General features: G+C 54.6%; 1 protein-coding gene across 8 annotated transcripts in view; it reads left to right on the forward strand.

The window, feature by feature from the left end:
- Window positions 1-18,733, forward strand: part of KIF21B (kinesin family member 21B) — a 55,048-nt gene that overhangs the window by 18,159 nt on the left and 18,156 nt on the right. For all 8 annotated transcript variants that reach the window (XM_054523490.2, XM_024235259.3, XM_054523494.2 and 5 more), the window contains exons 6-26: window positions 250-417; window positions 728-843; window positions 1,391-1,586; window positions 2,818-3,007; window positions 4,386-4,449; window positions 4,558-4,776; window positions 5,202-5,283; window positions 5,700-5,817; window positions 6,593-6,784; window positions 8,762-8,961; window positions 12,668-12,775; window positions 13,332-13,400; window positions 13,921-14,153; window positions 14,347-14,494; window positions 14,736-14,930; window positions 15,025-15,126; window positions 16,135-16,300; window positions 16,523-16,574; window positions 16,714-16,771; window positions 18,174-18,379; window positions 18,457-18,531. In XM_054523490.2, coding sequence (XP_054379465.1) covers window positions 250-417; window positions 728-843; window positions 1,391-1,586; window positions 2,818-3,007; window positions 4,386-4,449; window positions 4,558-4,776; window positions 5,202-5,283; window positions 5,700-5,817; window positions 6,593-6,784; window positions 8,762-8,961; window positions 12,668-12,775; window positions 13,332-13,400; window positions 13,921-14,153; window positions 14,347-14,494; window positions 14,736-14,930; window positions 15,025-15,126; window positions 16,135-16,300; window positions 16,523-16,574; window positions 16,714-16,771; window positions 18,174-18,379; window positions 18,457-18,531 — 2,957 coding nt within the window. The remainder of the gene's footprint in view (window positions 1-249; window positions 418-727; window positions 844-1,390; window positions 1,587-2,817; window positions 3,008-4,385; window positions 4,450-4,557; window positions 4,777-5,201; window positions 5,284-5,699; window positions 5,818-6,592; window positions 6,785-8,761; window positions 8,962-12,667; window positions 12,776-13,331; window positions 13,401-13,920; window positions 14,154-14,346; window positions 14,495-14,735; window positions 14,931-15,024; window positions 15,127-16,134; window positions 16,301-16,522; window positions 16,575-16,713; window positions 16,772-18,173; window positions 18,380-18,456; window positions 18,532-18,733) is intronic.

Consider the following 18,733-nt stretch of genomic DNA (forward strand, 5'->3'; position numbering starts at 1 on the left):
TTTTATATTTTTCTTGAGCCTTGTTGCCCAATTTGTAAAATGGGTTAATGATCTCTGTATCATGGTGTTGTGAGGATTAAATGGAAATCAGGCTTGTGCAAGTACTGTGCACATTGTCAGATGCTCTGCATGTGCCAAGGGCAAGGCGCTTGGCCATCCGCCGTGCCTCTCCCAGATGGCAGTACTGTGATCAGGGGAGCCAGTGAGGTGGGCGAGGGCTGGGGGAGTCAGAGCTGACTTCTGCTGCAGGTGAATGAGGCAGTGACCGGGCTTCCTGATGGTACACCTCCCTCGAGTGAGTATGAGACACTCACCGCTAAGTTTCACTTTGTGGACCTGGCCGGCTCAGAGCGGCTGAAGCGGACAGGGGCTACTGGCGAGCGGGCCAAGGAGGGCATCTCCATCAACTGTGGCCTGGTAGGCACATGGTGGGTCATCAGCCCCAGTACCCGCACAGCTCAGTCTCAGACCCCTCCAAGGCCCTGCAGTCCTACACCTGCTGTGTCCTCCTTGGACATCTTGCCAATTAGCCCTTTACTCTCAGGCCTCACCCCTGTCCCCAACTTCCCCATTTCACCAACTTATCCATCTGCCTATAAACCCACCCAGGGAGCAAGAGGGCTGCTGGGGCCAAAGAGGCAGGTGCAGATGGGTTGGGGATTTTCTTGTCCCTCCCTACCCTTCACTCCCTGAGTGACTCTTGAGTGCCAGGGTCTGTCTCCCACAGCTGGCCTTGGGCAATGTGATCAGCGCCTTAGGGGACCAGAGCAAGAAGGTGGTGCACGTTCCCTACAGGGACTCCAAGCTCACTCGGCTCCTCCAGGATTCGCTGGGGGGCAACAGGTATCTGGTGACCAACACCCAGGGGAGGCAGGGAGGTTCCTGGAAAATAGTGCTGTGTGGGTATGGCGCAAGCCTGCCCCAGGAGGAGGAGGCCTTCCCGTCCTGGGCTGCAGGTTTAGGAGGTAGGAACCTTGAGGTGCTTTATGACCTTTAGGCAGCTATGGCCAGACTCAGTTTCCTTATCAGTAAAACAGGGAGAGACATTCTAAGGGAAGTCATATGACCCAGACGAGATGATAGATGGGAAATGCTAGAAAATGCAGGGCTGTGACTCATCCTCATCACCAAGCAAAGGACTCTGGCAATTATGCATCACCACCTCCCCAGCCTTGGTAGCCGTCTTTACTATGGTTACCTGCTGTTGCAGTGAAAACTCCTGGCCAGATGGTCCAGCTCCCCACATCCCAGGTTCTGTCCTAAATGCCCACGTGCTTTGGGCATTAAGGTAGTGGGGGAATGGGATGGGAGCAGGACCTCTGCCCTGAGGCAATGCTTCTGGGGGCTGGCTGTGTCCCTCACCCTCACACCAGGCTTTCTGCACCCCCAGCCAGACCATCATGATCGCCTGTGTGAGCCCCTCAGACCGAGATTTCATGGAGACCCTCAACACACTCAAATATGCCAATCGGGCCCGCAACATCAAGAACAAGGTGGTAGTGAACCAGGACAAGACCAGCCAGCAAATCAGTGCACTGCGGGCTGAGATTGCTCGGCTGCAGATGGAGCTGATGGAATATAAGGCGGTGAGCATGCTCCTGGGCATTGCCCAGCACTCCCCTTGGAGCTAGTGCTCCATATGCACCCTCTGCCCTGCAGCCTCACCCTAACTTCCTCAGCATCCCTTCCACCTCCCTATTACCCATCATCCACTTTGGACATGACTCTTGAGCATCAGTTGTGTGCCAGGCATGATGCTCACTATTAGGGACTCACTCACGTGAATCAAGCATAGTCTGAGCCCTCAAGATTTTAGAATACTAAGTCCAAGAAACAAGGGCTGCCCGGCTTTTGTTGCATAGATCTTATGCACAGGGCAGACACTCTCCAGGGTGTTTTCATGTCTGCTGAATGTGTTGTGTTGGAACAGATAAGACTGCTAGACTGGCACAGAATCGTTGATAGAGGGGCCCACAGGAGTATCCAGTGTGCCGCAGAGGGGCAGAGGAGAGAGTTGGCCTTACTTGCATGGATGGTCAGAGAGGGCCTCATGGGAAAAGGGGCCTTTTATATGGATTTTGAAGAATGAATGAGGTAACAGCAAAATGAGATGGGACAGCCATTCTAGGTAAAGAACAAGCCATGCACAAAGGAACAGAGTGGGAAAAAATGGGTCCTTTGGGGGAAATGTCTAATTCTATGTGACTAAGACAGAAGTCACCATTGGTAGCCCATGGCCCGAATCTGGCACATAGATGAGTTTAGGTTTGGCTTGCACTTGTTTTAAAAGAATGCAACTTAGTTGTCAACCTTTCTGAAAGTCAGGGAGTTTCAGTTTTGCTAGAAAATTTTAAAGATCTAACAACTCATGGTACCAAGTTGGCTGGAGAGGCATAGGGGCTGCCCCTTTTAGACTGAGTCTGGGACTCGCTTAGTTCCAGTCTCTACCACTCCCTATTGTCTTACAACCAGCCTGACTCATTTATGCCAACTGCCTGGCAGAGAGAGTTTTGACCCTTGGACTAGAGTTTATGGAGATATGAAAATACACTGTGGAAAGTTAGGTCAAGTAAGATTGTGAGAGGCCTTGAGTGGCTGGTTACAAAATTTGGACTTTTTATTGTCTAGGAGAACTGTGTAAGGTTTTTGATCACTGGGGCCAGTAGCTGTGTTTTAGGAAACCTGGGGCGGGGAGACTGGTGATGCTGCCATATCCAGGGGAAGGCCAGGGTGCTGGCAGAAGGAGGGGCATCATCAGCCCCTTCCCCCCACCGCGAGCTGTGCTGCCTGACTGCTCCCCTTTGCCCCTGCTCCCAGGGCAAGCGAGTGATAGGAGAGGATGGCGCCGAGGGCTATAGTGATCTGTTCCGGGAGAATGCCATGCTACAGAAGGAGAATGGGGCCCTGCGGCTGCGGGTGAAAGCCATGCAGGAGGCCATCGACGCCATCAACAACCGCGTCACCCAGCTCATGAGCCAGGAGGCCAACCTGCTGCTAGCCAAGGCCGGTGAGTCGGGCTGTGCCAGGCCAGGTCAGAGCACCAACGGGCTAGGACCCCCTCCCCCCACATCCACCCCAGAGTATCAGGTGGACTAAGTCAGCCAGTCAATTCACAGTTCAACTCATTTATGCATTTTTTTCACTTGATTTTAAAACATTTTTGTATGGCACAAGTAATACATGAACACATCCTTCTTGTTCAACATGCAAACAATACATCACTATATGAAGTGAAAGATTAAAATCGCCTCTCCCTGAACCCTCCACCCCAAGCCCTCTCTACTTCTCAGAAGGAACCTCTATGAGTAGCTTGGTGTGTATTTTCCCACACCTTTCTCAGTATTTGTTTCAAGTATGAATATGTATTCATGTACATTCTTAAATGTGTGTATGATATAGACTACTTTTTCTGTGTATGAGATTATATATATTGCTCTAAGACTTCCCTTTTTCATTTAGCATTATGTTTTATAAATCTTTCCGTATTAAACCTACTTGTGGTTCACGCCTGTGATCCCAGCACTTTGGGAGGCCACGGCAGGAGAATCACTTGAGCCCAGGCGTTTGAGACCAGCCTGGGCAACACAGGGACACCTAGTCTCTACAAAAAATACAAAAATTAGCCAGATGTGGTGGCACCTGCCTGTAGTTCATGTTACTTGGGAGGCTGAGATGGAAGGATTGCCTGAGCCCGGGAGGTTGAGGCTGCAGTCAGCTGTGACTCTAGCCTGGGCGACAGAGCAAGACCTTGGCTCTAACCAAAAAATAAAAATTTTAAAAAACTTACTTCTCTTAATCTTCTGCCATGGTGTCCCATATGTAACAATGATGAATAAATTTATTATAATAGCCTTCTAGTGATGGGCATTTAGGTTGTTTCCAGTTTCTTGCTATTGCCAACAGTGCTTGTATACCTCTGTGCAAAGTATTTTTTTCTATAGATTTCTTTTTGGAAAAGGCCCATATGAGCTACCCTATTAGAGGCACAGATATAAGAGCAGTAGTATCAGCGGTGAAGACCCTTCCTGCTATTTATCTTTTTTTTTTTTTTTTTTTCTGAGACGGAGTTTCGCTCTTGTTGCCCAGGCTGGAGTGCAATGGTGTGATCTGGGCTCACCGCAACCTCCACCTCCCAGGTTCAAGCGATTCTCCTGCCTCAGCGTCCCGACTAGCTGGGATTAGAGGCATGCGCCACCACGCCCGGCTAATTTTGTATTTTTAGTAGAGACGGGGTTTCTCCATGTTGGTCAGGCTGGTCTCGAACTCCTGGCCTCAGGTGATCCACCCGCCTTGGCCTCCCAAAGTGCTGGGATTATAGGTCTGAGCCACCGCGCTGGCCTATTTATCTTCTTTATCGCACCCTTCTTCCCGCCTTCCCACGCCAGGCGATGGCAATGAGGCCATTGGTGCGCTGATCCAGAACTACATCCGGGAGATCGAGGAGCTACGGTGAGTGAGTGAGCCCCGGCAAGTGTACGCGGGCTGGGGGCCTCGGCCAGGTGACGCCAAGGGCGGTGGCAGCTCACTCGGCCCCGCCCACTCGCTCTTCCTGTGCAGGACTAAGCTCCTGGAGAGTGAAGCCATGAACGAGTCCCTGCGCCGCAGCCTCTCACGGGCCTCGGCTAGGAGCCCCTACTCCCTGGGTGCTTCTCCAGCCGCCCCGGCCTTCGGGGGCAGCCCGGCCAGCTCCATGGAGGATGCCTCGGAGGTGATCCGCAGGGCCAAGCAGGACCTGGAGCGGCTAAAGAAGAAGGAGGTCAGGCAGCGGAGGAAGAGGTGAGTGGAGTGTCGTCCCCGCCCCCGAGAGCCCTCAGACCGCCCCAGTGGACTCTGCCCGTCCCCCACGAGGACTGCTGCCCACCAGTGTTTAGGAGGGAACCTCCACGCCCCCAGCCCCAGGGGCTGCCTCAGTATTGCTTGGGAATTCATAGCGCAGATTTGCTCAGCCTTTTGGGCAACCTCCCTCCCCCACGTTCTCCCATGCCATATGCTTTCCCCCAAGGAGAGGAAGGACTGAGCTGAGCCAAGGTCAGCTCTGGGTGGCCCTGGGGAAGAGCAGTGGGGTTCACTGCAGAGTGGGAGCCAGCGCTCTCCCCGCCCTCTGGTGAGAGCCTTCCTGTTCTGCCGCTGCTGCCGTCCTGCCCATGTGCTCAAGGCAGAGGCAGCCTTCCTAATCCAGCCTCCCTGTCCTCTCTGAGCAGCCCAGAGAAGGAAGCCTTCAAAAAGAGGGCAAAACTCCAACAGGAGAACAGCGAAGAGACAGATGAGAATGAGGCGGAGGAGGTGAGGAGCACTGCCCGCCCCACCTCACCACATGCCTGCCCTGTGTCACTGCTGGGGTTGGGGGGGGCCCCATCCACATCCTTATATGGAGTGAAGGAGGCAGTTGGGTCTGCATCCAGTTGATCCTTGTACTTCCTTATATCTCTGACTGGTTACCATGGTGATCTCCATCCCCTAGGGCCCCACCTCATCCCAAACAGATGATGCAGGTGGGGAGGCCCTCCTAGAGGGGTTCTGCGGTGGTGTTGGGGGAGGCGGCACTCTTCCAGGAGTAGGGGGTGGGCAGGGGGGCTCAGCTGTGGCCTGCCCCAATCCCCACCCTCCTGACACACCTGAGGCATTGTGTCGGGATGCACCTCTGCTTCTGGGCTCCCCTCTCTGAGGCCAGGCCCACCCCAATGGTGCCTGGTGCCCAGGAGGAGGAAGAGCGAGATGAGAGTGGCTGTGAGGAGGAGGAAGGGCGCGAGGATGAAGATGAGGACTCGGGCAGTGAAGAGAGCCTGGTGGACTCAGACTCAGACCCCGAGGAGAAGGGTGCGTGGGCCTGGGCTGTGGGCTGTGGGGGATGCAATGCCTGGCTGCCAGTGCCCAAGTGTGGGGTCAGGTCCTGCTCAAAGATAATGGTGTCCAGGCCCCAGCACTCCCAGACATGAAACCAATGACAACAGCAGTCGTGATGGGAATGACAGCAAACACTTCCTGGTCGTTCATTAGGTGCCCAGGCACTGTGCTTACCTTAACCCTTTGAGCAGCTGGGTTCTTTCAGTCTTCACTGCAACTGTATGCATAGGTGTGGTGAGCTTCCCTATATTACCACGGAGGAACAAGCTCACAGGGGTTTAGTGACCTTCCCCAGTGTGATCCATGCAGAGCAAACGTGAATGTAGGCCTGACTGGTGCCAAAGCCCTCTCCTCTAAATGGAGATGCCTGCCCCTTCAGCCCTGCCTGCTGCCAGCCCTGGCCCTAGCCCTGTAAGGTGCTCTCAGCTGTCTCACCCTCCTCCACTGAAGCTGGTCCCATGTCATCTGCAACAGGTGGATGCTGGCCTCAGGAATGGCTGGGAAGGACGTGTAGATCCCCCCTGCCAGCTCCTGAGCCCTACCTTGCCTTTCTGGAACTGCTCTTTAAATGTGTTGCTCCTTCTGGCCGCATTCTACCTGCATTGGGATTTATCATTTTGCCCAGTCTCTGGTCACTGATTGATCATGGCTGACCAAAGGAGGGTCCCAGCTCCCCAGGACTGGCACATCTGCTCCCCAATTTGCCCCTCGCCCTAACGCTGGGCTGAGCCTGACTGTGCCCCCGTAGAGGTGAACTTCCAGGCGGACCTGGCTGACCTGACTTGTGAGATCGAAATCAAGCAAAAGCTGATCGACGAGCTGGAGAACAGCCAGCGGCGGCTGCAGACGCTAAAGCACCAGTATGAGGAAAAGCTGATTCTGCTGCAGAACAAGATCCGAGACACACAGCTGGAGCGCGACCGCGTGCTGCAGAACCTCAGTGAGGCCACCGCCGTGCCCCCCCACCCCATCCGGACCCTCCCTTTCCCCAAGCCCCTCCTCTGTCAAAAGCAGCTGGTGTGTTGGGGTTATCCTGGCCTTCTAGGCAAGGGACTTCCCAACCTTTGACTGTGGCCCTTTGACCCGCAGTTAAAGGTTCTTAGGTCTAACCCTAGTTCCTATGAAAATTGATTTTTTTTTTTTTTTGCTATCATGTCACGTATTAGAATTCTTTATATACCTAGGCACGCGGACATGACACTCCCAGCCTTTCCTCCTGCACTCAGTTCTTGGGTCTTTTCCTTTGGACCTGTTTGTAAACGTTCTTACGTTCTATCTTCATTATGCTGCTCTTCAGCCCATTCATTCCATTTTTTATTCATTCATTGATTTACTTATTCAGCAAACACATGTTTGAATATGTCTTATAGAGCAGACATTGTTCTAGTGCTAGAGATATTGGAGTGGGCAAAATCCCTGCTCTCGTGCAGCGTACATTCTAGTGGGGAAAGACAAACATAAACAAAAGAGCAGAATCTATAGTGTGTCAAATGGTGATAAGTATAGCCAGGAAGGGGAACAAGAACTACTGAAGAGTGAGTTGGAGTTTTGTTTTGTTTTGTTTTGTTTTTTGAGACAGAATCTCTCTCTGTTGCCCAGGCTGGAGTGCAGTGGCGTGATCTCGGCTCACTGCAACCTCCACCTCCCGGTTCAATCGATTCTCCTGCCTCAGCCTCCCGAGTAGCTGGGACTACAGGTGCCTGCCACCATGCCCGGCTAATTTTTGTATTTTTAGTAGAGACAGGGTTTCACTTTATTGGCCAGGCTGATCTTGAACTCCTGACCTTGTGATCTGCCTTCCTTGGCCTCCCAAAGTGCTGGGATTACAGGCGTGAGCCACCGTGCCTGGCCGAATTGGAGTTTTTTAAAGGATGATCGTGAAGACTTCACTGAGCAAAGACTTGAAGGAGGTGATAGTGCTAGAGCAGCACCAACCAGGGGAAGAGCGTCCCAGACAGAGGGAACAGGAGATGCCAAGTCCATAAGGCTGCCGTGTGCCTGGCATTTTGGCAGAATGATAAGGGGACCAGGATGGCTACAGCACAGTGAGAGGGGACAGGTCGGAGAAGAAATGTCATTGTAAGGACATTGCCTTATACTCTGAGGGAGACGGGATGTTTGGAGTTTCAAGAGAGCTACGTGATACCAAATTTAAAAGCATTTTTAAAAGACTACTCTGGCTGCTGCATGGGGGAGTAAAAGTGGAAGCTGGAGACCACTTAGGAAACTGTTCTAAAGATCCCAGGAAAGGTGGCTTAGGAGGTGGTGAGAAGTCAGATTCTGGATATATTTTTCAGGTTGAGCCAGAAGGCTTTGTTGATTGCTTGCTGGGAGGTGGATGTGAGGGAGAGGGGAGCCAAGGATGCCTCAGGGTGTGAGCTTCTGGAAGGAGCGTGATGCTGTGTACTGAGATGGGAGAGGGGTAGAAATGAGGAGTTGGGTTTTGTACCTGTTAAGTTGGAGATGTCTATTGGTAGTTCTGGTAGGAGAGGCCAAGAATGGAGAATCAGCTTATTCCTTCTGCCCTGGCCCACACCATTCTGTCTTCTCTTGTAAACTCTTCCCCTTCCCACGGGCCCCAGCTCTTTCCTCCAACACTGGATCATGGGTCAGAACCCAGCCAGCATGAGTGAGCTACAGGACCCTCATGGGAAGTTGGGGACCAGGGGTTCACGGATCTCAAGATGAAAACACCCCTGCCCATTTCATAGGATGTCAGAGCAGGAAGGGGCCTTGGGCATCAACGAGTCTGACCCCCTCATTCAAATGATGCAACAGGCTCAGAGAGGGGTGTGACTTGCCCAAGGTCATACAATGAGACTGGAACAGAGGGTTCCTGCATTCCCCCTTGATGACCCTGTATTTAGTGGGAGCCCTTAGGGACCCAGCACCGATAGCTGCCTCTCGTTGCTCTCAGGCACCATGGAGTGCTACACTGAGGAGAAGGCCAACAAGATCAAGGCAGACTATGAGAAGAGGCTGCGGGAGATGAACCGGGACCTGCAGAAGCTGCAGGCCGCCCAGAAGGAGCATGCCCGGCTGCTCAAGAACCAGTCGCGCTACGAGAGGGAGCTGAAGAAGCTACAGGCCGAAGTGGCTGAGATGAAGAAGGCCAAGGTAGGGGCCGAGGGTGTGAGGAGTGGGGCCTGGAGTGCATGTGACATCTTCACCATGGTAAAAATGATCATTGTCGTCAAGTGTGGATTCTCTTCTCGACACACAGCATTACCTAGTTTGACCCTGTCTTGGCCCTTGACACGGTCCTCTTAGCTGAGTGCATCATCCAAGGTGAAACAACCTGCCCAGTAGTCGGGCCAGTGTGCAGGGATGCTGGGGTGCACAGGGGTCATGTTCAGGGCAGGTGAGGATTTCCGGGGACCCCACTCGGTGCTGCCTCCTGTCAGGGAGGCTGCAGCACACTTGCTTCAGGTCTGCACAAAGCGCACACGAGGCCTGTCATTTGGTGCAACCTGGCCCTGAGTGATAATAGTAACAGTTACCATTGTTTGAACATTTACTATGGCCAGGCTCCAGGTTAGTCATCTCACACGCATGATCACATTCAGTCCTTAGAAGAACCTCATGAAAGAAGTCTATTATTATTCTTTTATGTATGAGAAAGTGAGGCTCAGAGAAGTTAATTCCAGCTTCCAAGAGGCGGCACTGGGATTTGAACTCAGTTCTCTGGCTCCCAAGCCACTGTGTGTTCCGGGTGGCACAATGCCTCCCTTTTCTACTTTGCCACCACTCAGAGTTCTCTAGTCTCTGGGGCCTGGGGCCTGCCCCTGTGCTTCTGACTTCAGGGCTCAAGTCTTGTGTTTCCAGTGTCTGGTGTGTTCTGGCTCCCGCCTGGGGCTCAGCAGATCCATGCTTCCTCTCAGTCCTCCCTCCCTTGGACCTTCCAAGTCCTACATTCCTGCCTGCTCTGACCCTCAGCCCTCAGTGGAGCCCAGATCCCCACAGCCCTGGGCTAGGCCCTGGGCACTAGTGGCAGCCCCAGCAAACTGTGAAGGGCTGGCCTTGGGGACAGAGACGTAGGAAAGGGGAGCTCCCCAGTGCTTGGGGCTGATGGGGCATCTAGGAGCCATTGGTAGCTACACGCTCACGGCCGACTCAGTGTGCAGAGGAGAGAGGCAATGCAGTGGTAGCTGATGTAGATTCTGAGAAGAGGTGGTGGACCCATAGCTGTTATTGAGGCCCAGCCACCTCACCTGGGCAGGCTCTGTGCCCAAGCCTGGGCTGCAGGTCCGGAGGCTTCGTCAACCTGACCATAGTGGAGAAGTCCCTGCCTTGCTGTGCTCAGACCTGCTTGGCCTGGGCTGGCCCCAAGGAGCCCTGTTTGCACCATCTCCTTCAGTGCATTCACCCTGTGGGGTGTTGAGACTCAAGTGTGGACTCAAGTACCCAGATCACCCAAGGGCCCCTGCACCCACTGATGGTTTAGAGGGAGGGACTGGTGGGCCTTCATTATCTCTGGGGTGGAGCAGCACTCCCAACAGGGGCCTGCACATGCTGCCGCAGCTTCTGGGGTGCGCTTATGTGCGTCCCCACTCTGTCTCCCTGGGAGTTCCCAGCTGATGCCTCTGCAGGGTACCCCATCCTGTCCTGGCCAGCTCACATCTCAGCTGCGGAGGCCCTGGAGAGCCTCATGAGGGAAGATCCTTGTATGGGTCTGAAGCCTGGCAAATAATATAACGCCAAGATACATCTGACAGAAGGCTCACGTGTAGACCTGTGTTTCAGTCTCTGGATTGCTGAGCTCCTTCAGCCACGTGCCCGGCTCTGTCCACATTGACTGTGCTCTTATGAACCCAGAGCTAGAAGCAGAGAGGAACACTCTTGGGTTATCCCAGGAGGAGCCCAGGTTTTCTGTTGGAGGGACAGAGGGTGCAGCAGCCGAGGATTCAAACCAGACACTGTGAGAGCCAGTGCCCCAGAATCCTCCCATGGCTGTTCAGCTACAGGGCCCCAGCGATTCACAGAATGGAACCGGGGTGGGGCCTGCAGCCACAGGGTCTCCCAGGGAGAGGCCACAATGCCTTCTACCTTAAACCTGCAGAGTGATGCTGGTCTCGGGTACCATGGCATGTTTCCGCTTGTCATGTGCCTGGAATGTGCTCACCTGTTGTGAGACCTTTGCCTCTGTGGTAGCCACCATGGAGCTTGGCCACACAGGCAAAGTCGGGTGGATGAGTCTTTGACCAGGAAGACATAGCACCTCCCCAGGAAGCCTTAAACCCCTGACCGCGGAAGACACCTGACACCTTGAGTTTGCACACAGCTCCTGGGATGCTGGAGTTTTCAGGTCCACTTTTAGCCAGAGGTCTGACTTGTTCTTCCAGTACTTTGGGAGAACACTCATTCTGTACCCCAAAGCTCCAGCAGCAAGCAATCCCTCCTCTTCTCTGCAGATTCACCCCAACAGAGCCTGCCTGCCCTCCCACCCTCCCAGAAAGAAGCCGACCCTGCTGGCCATTAGCCCACTCCCTCATGCCATTTCCTTTTTCTTTCTCTCTTTTTTTTTGTTTTTTGTTTTAAAGACAGAGTCTTGCTCTGTTGCCCTGGCTGGAGTGCAGTGGCACTAACACAGCTCATTGCAGCCTCAACCTCCTGGGCTTAAGTAATCCTCTTACCTCAGCCTCCTGAGTAGGTGGGACTATGGGCACACACCACCACACCGGGCTAGTTTTTGTATTATTTTTGTTGGAGACAGAGTCTCACTATATTGCCCAGACTGATCTTGAACTCCTAGAATCGAGCATTCCTTCCACCTTAGCCTCCAAAGTGCCAGTGCTGGGATTACAGGTGTGAGCCACTGTGCTCGGCCTGTTTCTTGACTGTTTTGAGGGCAGGGCAGATTGATGACATTCCTGGTGATGTCTGAGGCTTCAGCGGCAGAGGAAGGATCAACTGTCATGTGTTCCTTATGCCCCTGTCACTTGGAAGGTGTCCAAAGCCCTGTGTACATTACACTTCTATGTTCTGGGCACCAGGAATAGGGAGGAAGATGCCGCAGGGCCCCAGGTCAGTGACTTCCCAGCACATTGGGTCACCTCCGGCCACACTAATGGTGCTTTCTGTGCCTTTGGCTACATTTCCAACAACTCTGGGGTCCAGGTTCTCTGTGCTTGGTCCTTAGCTTTGCTGACCTACCATGGAGCCATCTCTGGGGCTGCAGGAAGAGCTGACTGGGAGGCGATGATTTGTTTTCAGAATATGGTCATCCATTACTAGTTTTATGACTTTAAGTCCTTTTGTCTCTCTGAGGCTCATTTCCTTGTTTATAAAACAGGAACGATAATGCCTCTCTCATGATTGTCATGAGGAGGGTGCCTGGCATACAGCCGGATCTCAGTAAATAATGGTGGTTTTTATTGCTGTCACTGTGAGCCTGGCCATGAGGGCCCTGACCTTCACCTCAGCCCTGTCTGCAGCTCAGCCTTCAGCAGGGGAGAGGATTACCTGCCTTCAGCAACCCAGACTGTTTCTGGAATGGCCAGACACAGGACAGTGGCTGTGGGTGAGGGCCACTAGGGGCTGTGGCATTCCAAGCAGCGAGGGCCACAGTCGGGCCCTGCAGAGTGGGGCATCTGCGCTGTTGGGCTGGCTGTGAGGCCACTCCTTTTGGCAGCTTGCCCAGGTGGCTTCAGCTCCTATGGAGGAGTGGGAGGTAGAACCCCTCCCTTCAGACCTCCAGGCCCTGAGCCAGTGTTGCCTGGCTAGCCACTATCCCTGCCCCATGCCCTCAGATCTGGCCCCTCCCTGGAGAGTGTGGGCCACCTGCCTCCCAGCCCTGTCTCACCATCATCTCTGCCCATCCCAGGTGGCCCTGATGAAGCAGATGCGTGAGGAGCAGCAGCGGCGGCGGCTAGTGGAGACCAAGAGGAACCGGGAGATTGCGCAGCTCAAGAAGGAGCAGCGGCGACAGGAGGTAAGGGGTGGCCCTTGAGCATCCCAGGATCCTTTGGCCCTAGCACTCCCAGCCTCCTGGTGCACCTGGCTGCCCCTTCTGACCAAGCAGGCCTCAATCTCCACTGTCCTAAGTGGTAATGGTCATGCTTGGAGAACAGTACAGCCTGTCAGAGCAAGATGAGACCCTGTGGCTTCTGGTCCAGCCCCCACATGTTAAGAGGAGGGACTTGAGCCCTGGAGAGGGGAAGGAACTTGCCCAAGGTGACCAGCAAGCTGGAAATGTGCAGCTTCAGGCCCTCCAGAGAAGCCCCAGTAGGGCTGAGCCCTCCGCTCCAGGATTCCTCCTCACTGGAGGGAAGAAGAGGCTAAGGAAATTGCCCTTGTGGAGAAAGCAGTCTTCACTGCAACCTCTGGGGAGGGGAGCTCAACTCTGGGTCCCACTTTATCAAGAGTTTGGCTGCATGAGAATCACCCTAAAGCCCAGGCTTTCAACTACAGGGCTAGCCAGCCTGTGCACAGACAGAGAGGGCTAAGGTGCCTGAGTGTGGAGCCCAACCCTCTTCTGTCTCCCACAGTTTCAGATCCGAGCTCTGGAGTCCCAGAAGCGGCAGCAGGAGATGGTCCTGAGGAGGAAGACCCAGGAGGTGAGCTCACTCGAGGGGCTGGCGAGGCCCTGGCCCTGCTGCACATGTGTGCGTGCATGTGTGCATGCGTGCGTGCATTGCTTGCCTTCTCTTTTGGGCCTCCAACTTCCTGGCGGTGGAATAAAGGCGGTATTTCCCAGTTCTGCCAGAGCCGGCAGGGAGGGGAAGCGAGCCCTGCCTGTGGCCCTGGCTCTCCCTCCTTCCATTCAGCAAGCATAGTTGGTGTCCAAGTTGTGTCCAACCTATTAGAAGGGCCTTTCTCAACAAGAGCTCAGGCTGCAGGGCAGACTGCAGGCCCATTCCCAAATGTCTAAGCTGTGCATTAAAAAAAAGAAGGTGGCAGCCTCTTTTGTGTGCGTGTCACATCAAACAGAGACCCCTTGGCCCTTTTGCAGCCCAAGCCCAGGCCAGCACAGAGCAGCCTCTGTGTTCCTGCTGCCCGGCACCCCAACCTGGGCCCTTCTGTGTGGCTCCAGGCCACCCTGCTCACCAGCTCCCTCTTTTCTCCCTGCTGCCCCAGGTTTCCGCACTGAGGCGCCTGGCCAAGCCCATGTCTGAGCGGGTGGCAGGGCGTGCAGGACTAAAGCCACCCATGCTGGACTCTGGGGCTGAGGTGTCGGCCAGCACTACCTCATCTGAGGCTGAATCAGGGGCCCGCTCTGTCTCCAGCATCGTGCGCCAGTGGAACCGCAAAATCAACCACTTCTTGGGGGACCATCCTGCGCCCACTGTCAATGGCACCCGTCCTGCCCGGTAAGGTGGACTGGCAGTCCCCTGGCCTGTGCAGGCAGAGGGGGTGGGAATATGGGGCAGGGCCAGGGTGAGGAAGAGGGAAGCTCTGGGGAGTGCTCCGGGTCCCCATGGCTGTCAACTCCAGATGGGGGCTCAGTGGAGCTGCAGAGGTTAGAAGGAGTCCCATCCAATCCCCTTTGCCTATGTCTCCCAGAAAGAAGTTCCAGAAGAAGGGGGCCAGCCAGAGCTTCAGTAAGGCGGCAAGGCTCAAGTGGCAGTCCCTGGAGCGACGGATCATCGACATTGTCATGCAGAGAATGACCATTGTCAACCTGGAGGCTGACATGGAGCGGCTCATCAAGGTGAGCCCTGCCTCCCCCTTCTCCCATCCCACCCCTCTGCCTGTCCTCTGTCACCTCCAACTTCACTGGCTCTTCAGACCTTTCCCCACCCCACCTCCCTCTGTTCCTTTTGCCTTCTCTGGAATCCAGAGGTGCTGGGGGGACCTCACAGGCCAGCCTGTGGTGGAAGCTATGGGCAGGGCTGGGCAGCTACATGAGGCCTCTCCTTCATCACAATCATCACCCTCCCCTCTGACCCCAGAAAAGGGAGGAGCTGTTCCTCCTGCAGGAGGCACTGCGGAGGAAGCGGGAGCGGCTGCAGGCTGAGAGCCCCGAGGAAGAGAAGGGGCTGCAGGAGCTGGCCGAGGAGATCGAGGTGCTGGCAGCCAACATTGACTACATCAATGACAGCATCACCGACTGCCAGGCCACCATCGTGCAGCTGGAGGAGACCAAGGTATCCGCAGGGCTGGGCCTGCTGGGGCGGAGGCGGGAGAGATGGGTGGCAGGGGCAGCCCCAGGTGACAGGTTTCTCTGCCTCCCGGTCCTAGGAGGAGCTGGACTCCACAGATACATCTGTGGTCATCAGCTCCTGCTCCCTGGCTGAAGCCCGCCTCCTGCTAGACAACTTCCTCAAGGCATCCATTGACAAGGTAAGCTGGGAGCGTACCTGGGCAGCGGGCTCTACGGGCACAGATGCCTCTGTGATATACCCTAGTGTGAAGCCCAGGGGCCTGGCTTCTCCTCACCTGCATCACTCACAGGCTAGGACAAGCCGCCTAACCTCTGAACCTCCCATGCCACAGCTGTAAAGCTGAGGGGATGACCATACCAAGCTTGTAGCTTGTTGCGTGGCTTTAACGAGATGCTGTGTGTAAGGGGCGTGGCCTGGCACCTGGTACACAGCAGGGCCTCTGTTAAAGTTGACTCTGGGTGTCTGGCCCAAGCCTATCCAAAGCAGTGCTAGGCTTGAGTCTGTTGGAGATGGAGGGAGAAGTGTGTGTATGTGGGGGTAGGGGAAAAACAAACAGACCACATTCCACCCAGGAGGGTTTACACCAGAACATCAGGTGTCCCTTGACATTTCTTGGGCTCCTCTCCTCTCTCCTTGACAGAGAGCTAACCAGAGGATGTGCCTCCTTCCCTCCTGGGGCCTGTGGTCTCTGGGGACAGAGCCTACATGGTGTGCACCTGTGTAACTCTGGAAGGAGGCGGGAGACTCTCACTTGACCCCTCCCCCAGGCCCCACTGAGCTCCTCTCAGCTCTGCTTTGTGTCTGGGGACTTCATGAGTTTGCTGGGGCTGCCATAACCAAGTAGCAGTCTGGGAGCCTCAAACAAGAGAGGGCGGGAAGTCCAAAATCAAGGTGTTGGCAGGGCTGGTTTCTTCTAGGGCCTCTCTCCTTGGCTGTAGATGAATATGAGTTTTGGGGGGACATAACCTAGCCCATAATAGGGTATGTCCTAAGGTGACCTTCACTTAATGTGTGTATGTGGGAGCTAAGGGGGCTGGCGGTACTCTCGGGTCTGTGCCAGGTACAAGGGTGATGTTGGGAGCTGGAAGGGAGCCCTCCAAGGTGTCTTGAGGGGTGCAGGTTTTGTGATGTGGGGGACTCTCAACCCCCAAGAGGGGTAACTCCAGGCTTTCTTCCCTGTCCCCAGGGGCTGCAAGTGGCACAAAAAGAAGCCCAGATCCGGCTGTTGGAGGGCCGACTGAGGCAGACGGATATGGCGGGCTCCTCCCAGAACCATCTGCTCCTGGACGCCCTGCGTGAGAAGGCTGAGGCTCACCCCGAGCTGCAGGCCCTCATCTACAATGTGCAGCAGGGTACGGGGTAGGGGCGGGTGGAAGCTGCCAGCTCCTTGGCACTCCGGTGCTCTTGGGCTCAGACCCCCACAAGGCCCTCACTTCCCCAGAACCACCCCTAACCCCCACCAGGAGCCCTGGTCTGATTCCAGTGGGTGAGATATAGGAGGGAGACCATCATCCCTCCCCCAACACTTGGACGGGGCTTCTCAACCCCTTTCCCTCCCTCCTGCCCTCCCACAGAGAACGGCTACGCCAGCACAGATGAGGAGATCTCAGAGTTCTCTGAGGGGAGGTGAGTTTGCAAGCTGGGAGTGAGAGGCTGGCTCACAGCATGTACCTGGGGCTGGTGGGAGGAGTTGCCATAGGTCCCAGGACTGAGCCTGAATTTGGGGGCTCCTCAGGATCCTGAACTCTCTCTGCTTCTTCCTCAGCTTCTCCCAGTCATTCACCATGAAAGGCTCCACCAGCCATGACGATTTCAAGTTCAAGGTGAGCCCCGCCGGAAGTCAGGCAGTGGGTGCAGCAGGGCCAGCCTCCCCACAGCCTGTTCCCCGCTTATGTGGCTCTGCTCCACCCTCAGCCACAACACAATATTGTCCCCAGCTGGGAGGGAGGCGCCAAGAAAACTTAGTCTGGAACTGGGGGTTGTCCAGATATGTAACCTGTTACAGCCCATTCCTTCTGAGGTGGGTGGAAGGTGGGAGAAGTGGCTGGAGCCACCGCTAGCCTCTGTTGCCACCCTGCTAGCAACACCACCATAACCAGGGGCCCCGCTTTCAAAAATATCCCCTTTCCCCCACCCATGATTCTGCCTCACGCTCTAAGTCAAAACCTACGTCTAAATGTCTGGTTATCTTACGTGCACACAGTCAATTCAACCATATGGGAGTCAAAAATAAGGAAGTTTACCTAATAGTGAGGGATCGGTTTCATTAGACTGAATCAAGATGCAGGGTTTATTAAGGAGACAAGGAGGGAAAAAGCTTCAGACTGGGAATAGCAAATTATGCATAGTTTTGAGGTAAACTGATTAGCTGGTGACCAGCAAAGAAGTCAGGCTGGGCATTCTGTGTTTACATAGTCCAACTAAGGGCAGCGAAACCATTTCAGTTGCTCTGGATTCTCCAGAAACCCTAAGAGTTTAGCTGTGGAGCACAGGTGATGTCTGTCTGAGTCCTTCCATCAGGTCCTCTACCTTAGGCCACCAAGACGGCATCATTTCTCTTGTTAGAATTTCTGGGCGGGCTGGGTGTGGTGGCTCACGCCTGTAATCCTAGCACTTTGGGAGTCTGAGGCAAGAGGATTTTGTGAGCCCAGGAGTTCAAGACCAGCCTGGACAACATGGCGAGACCCTATCTCTACAGAAAAAAAATTTTTTAATTATCCGGGTATGGTGGCACGTGCCTGTAGTCTCAGCTGCTCGAGGAGGCTGAGGTGGGGGGATCACATGAGCCTAGGAAGTTGAGGCTGCAGTAGCCATGTTTGCACCACCGTCTCAAAAAAAAAAAAAAAAAAAAAAAAAGGCCGGGCACAGTGGCTCATGCCTGTAATCCCAGCACTTTGGGAGGCCGAGGTGGGCGGATCACGAGGTCAGGAGATCGAGACCATCCTGGCTAACATGGTGAAACCCCGTCTCCACTAAAAATACAAAAAATTAGCCAGGCGTGGTGGCGGGCCCCTGTAGTCCCAGCTACTAGGGAGGCTGAGGCAGAAGAATGGCGAGAACCCAGGAGGCAGAGCTTGCAGTGAGCCGAGATTGTGCCACTGAACTCCAGCCTGGGAGACAGAAAGACTCCGTCTAAAAAAAAAAAAAAAATAGAATTTCCTCTGGCTCCCCTTTATGTGCCATGCCATTTGGGCAAGTTGATCCACCCTATTCTTCCTTTCCCAGAGCGAGCCCAAACTGTCTGCCCAAATGAAAGCTGTGTCAGCCGAGTGCCTGGGCCCCCCACTGGATATCTCCACCAAGAACATCACCAAGTCCCTGGCCTCCCTTGTTGAGATCAAAGAGGACGGAGTGGGCTTCTCTGTCCGAGACCCCTATTACCGGGACAGGGTCTCGCGCACCGTCAGCCTGCCTACCCGGGGCAGCACTTTGTAAGGATGGGAGCAGGAATGTGGGTTGGGGTGGAGGTGGAGTTGGGTCTGGGCCTCACTGGACTCTTCTGTTGTAGCCCCAGGCAATCTCGAGCCACAGAGACGTCCCCGCTGACGAGAAGGAAGTCCTACGACCGAGGGCAGCCCGTTAGGTGAGATCATGTTCTAGAATCTGCTCCAGAGTCACCACCAGTCTAGTCCTTGGTTACATGAGTGGCTATGATGTTCTGCTCTGTTGATCATCTTGTACACAGTGTAACCTGGGCCAGCTTGACTGAGCCATTCAGGTTCACCCAATGGTCCCTTCCCCACCCTGTCAGGTGTGGACTCAAGAAATGGGCCAGGCGTGATGGC

Source organism: Pongo abelii, chromosome 1 (assembly GCF_028885655.2).
Source record: "Pongo abelii isolate AG06213 chromosome 1, NHGRI_mPonAbe1-v2.0_pri, whole genome shotgun sequence".
NCBI classification, from domain to species: domain Eukaryota; kingdom Metazoa; phylum Chordata; class Mammalia; order Primates; family Hominidae; genus Pongo; species Pongo abelii.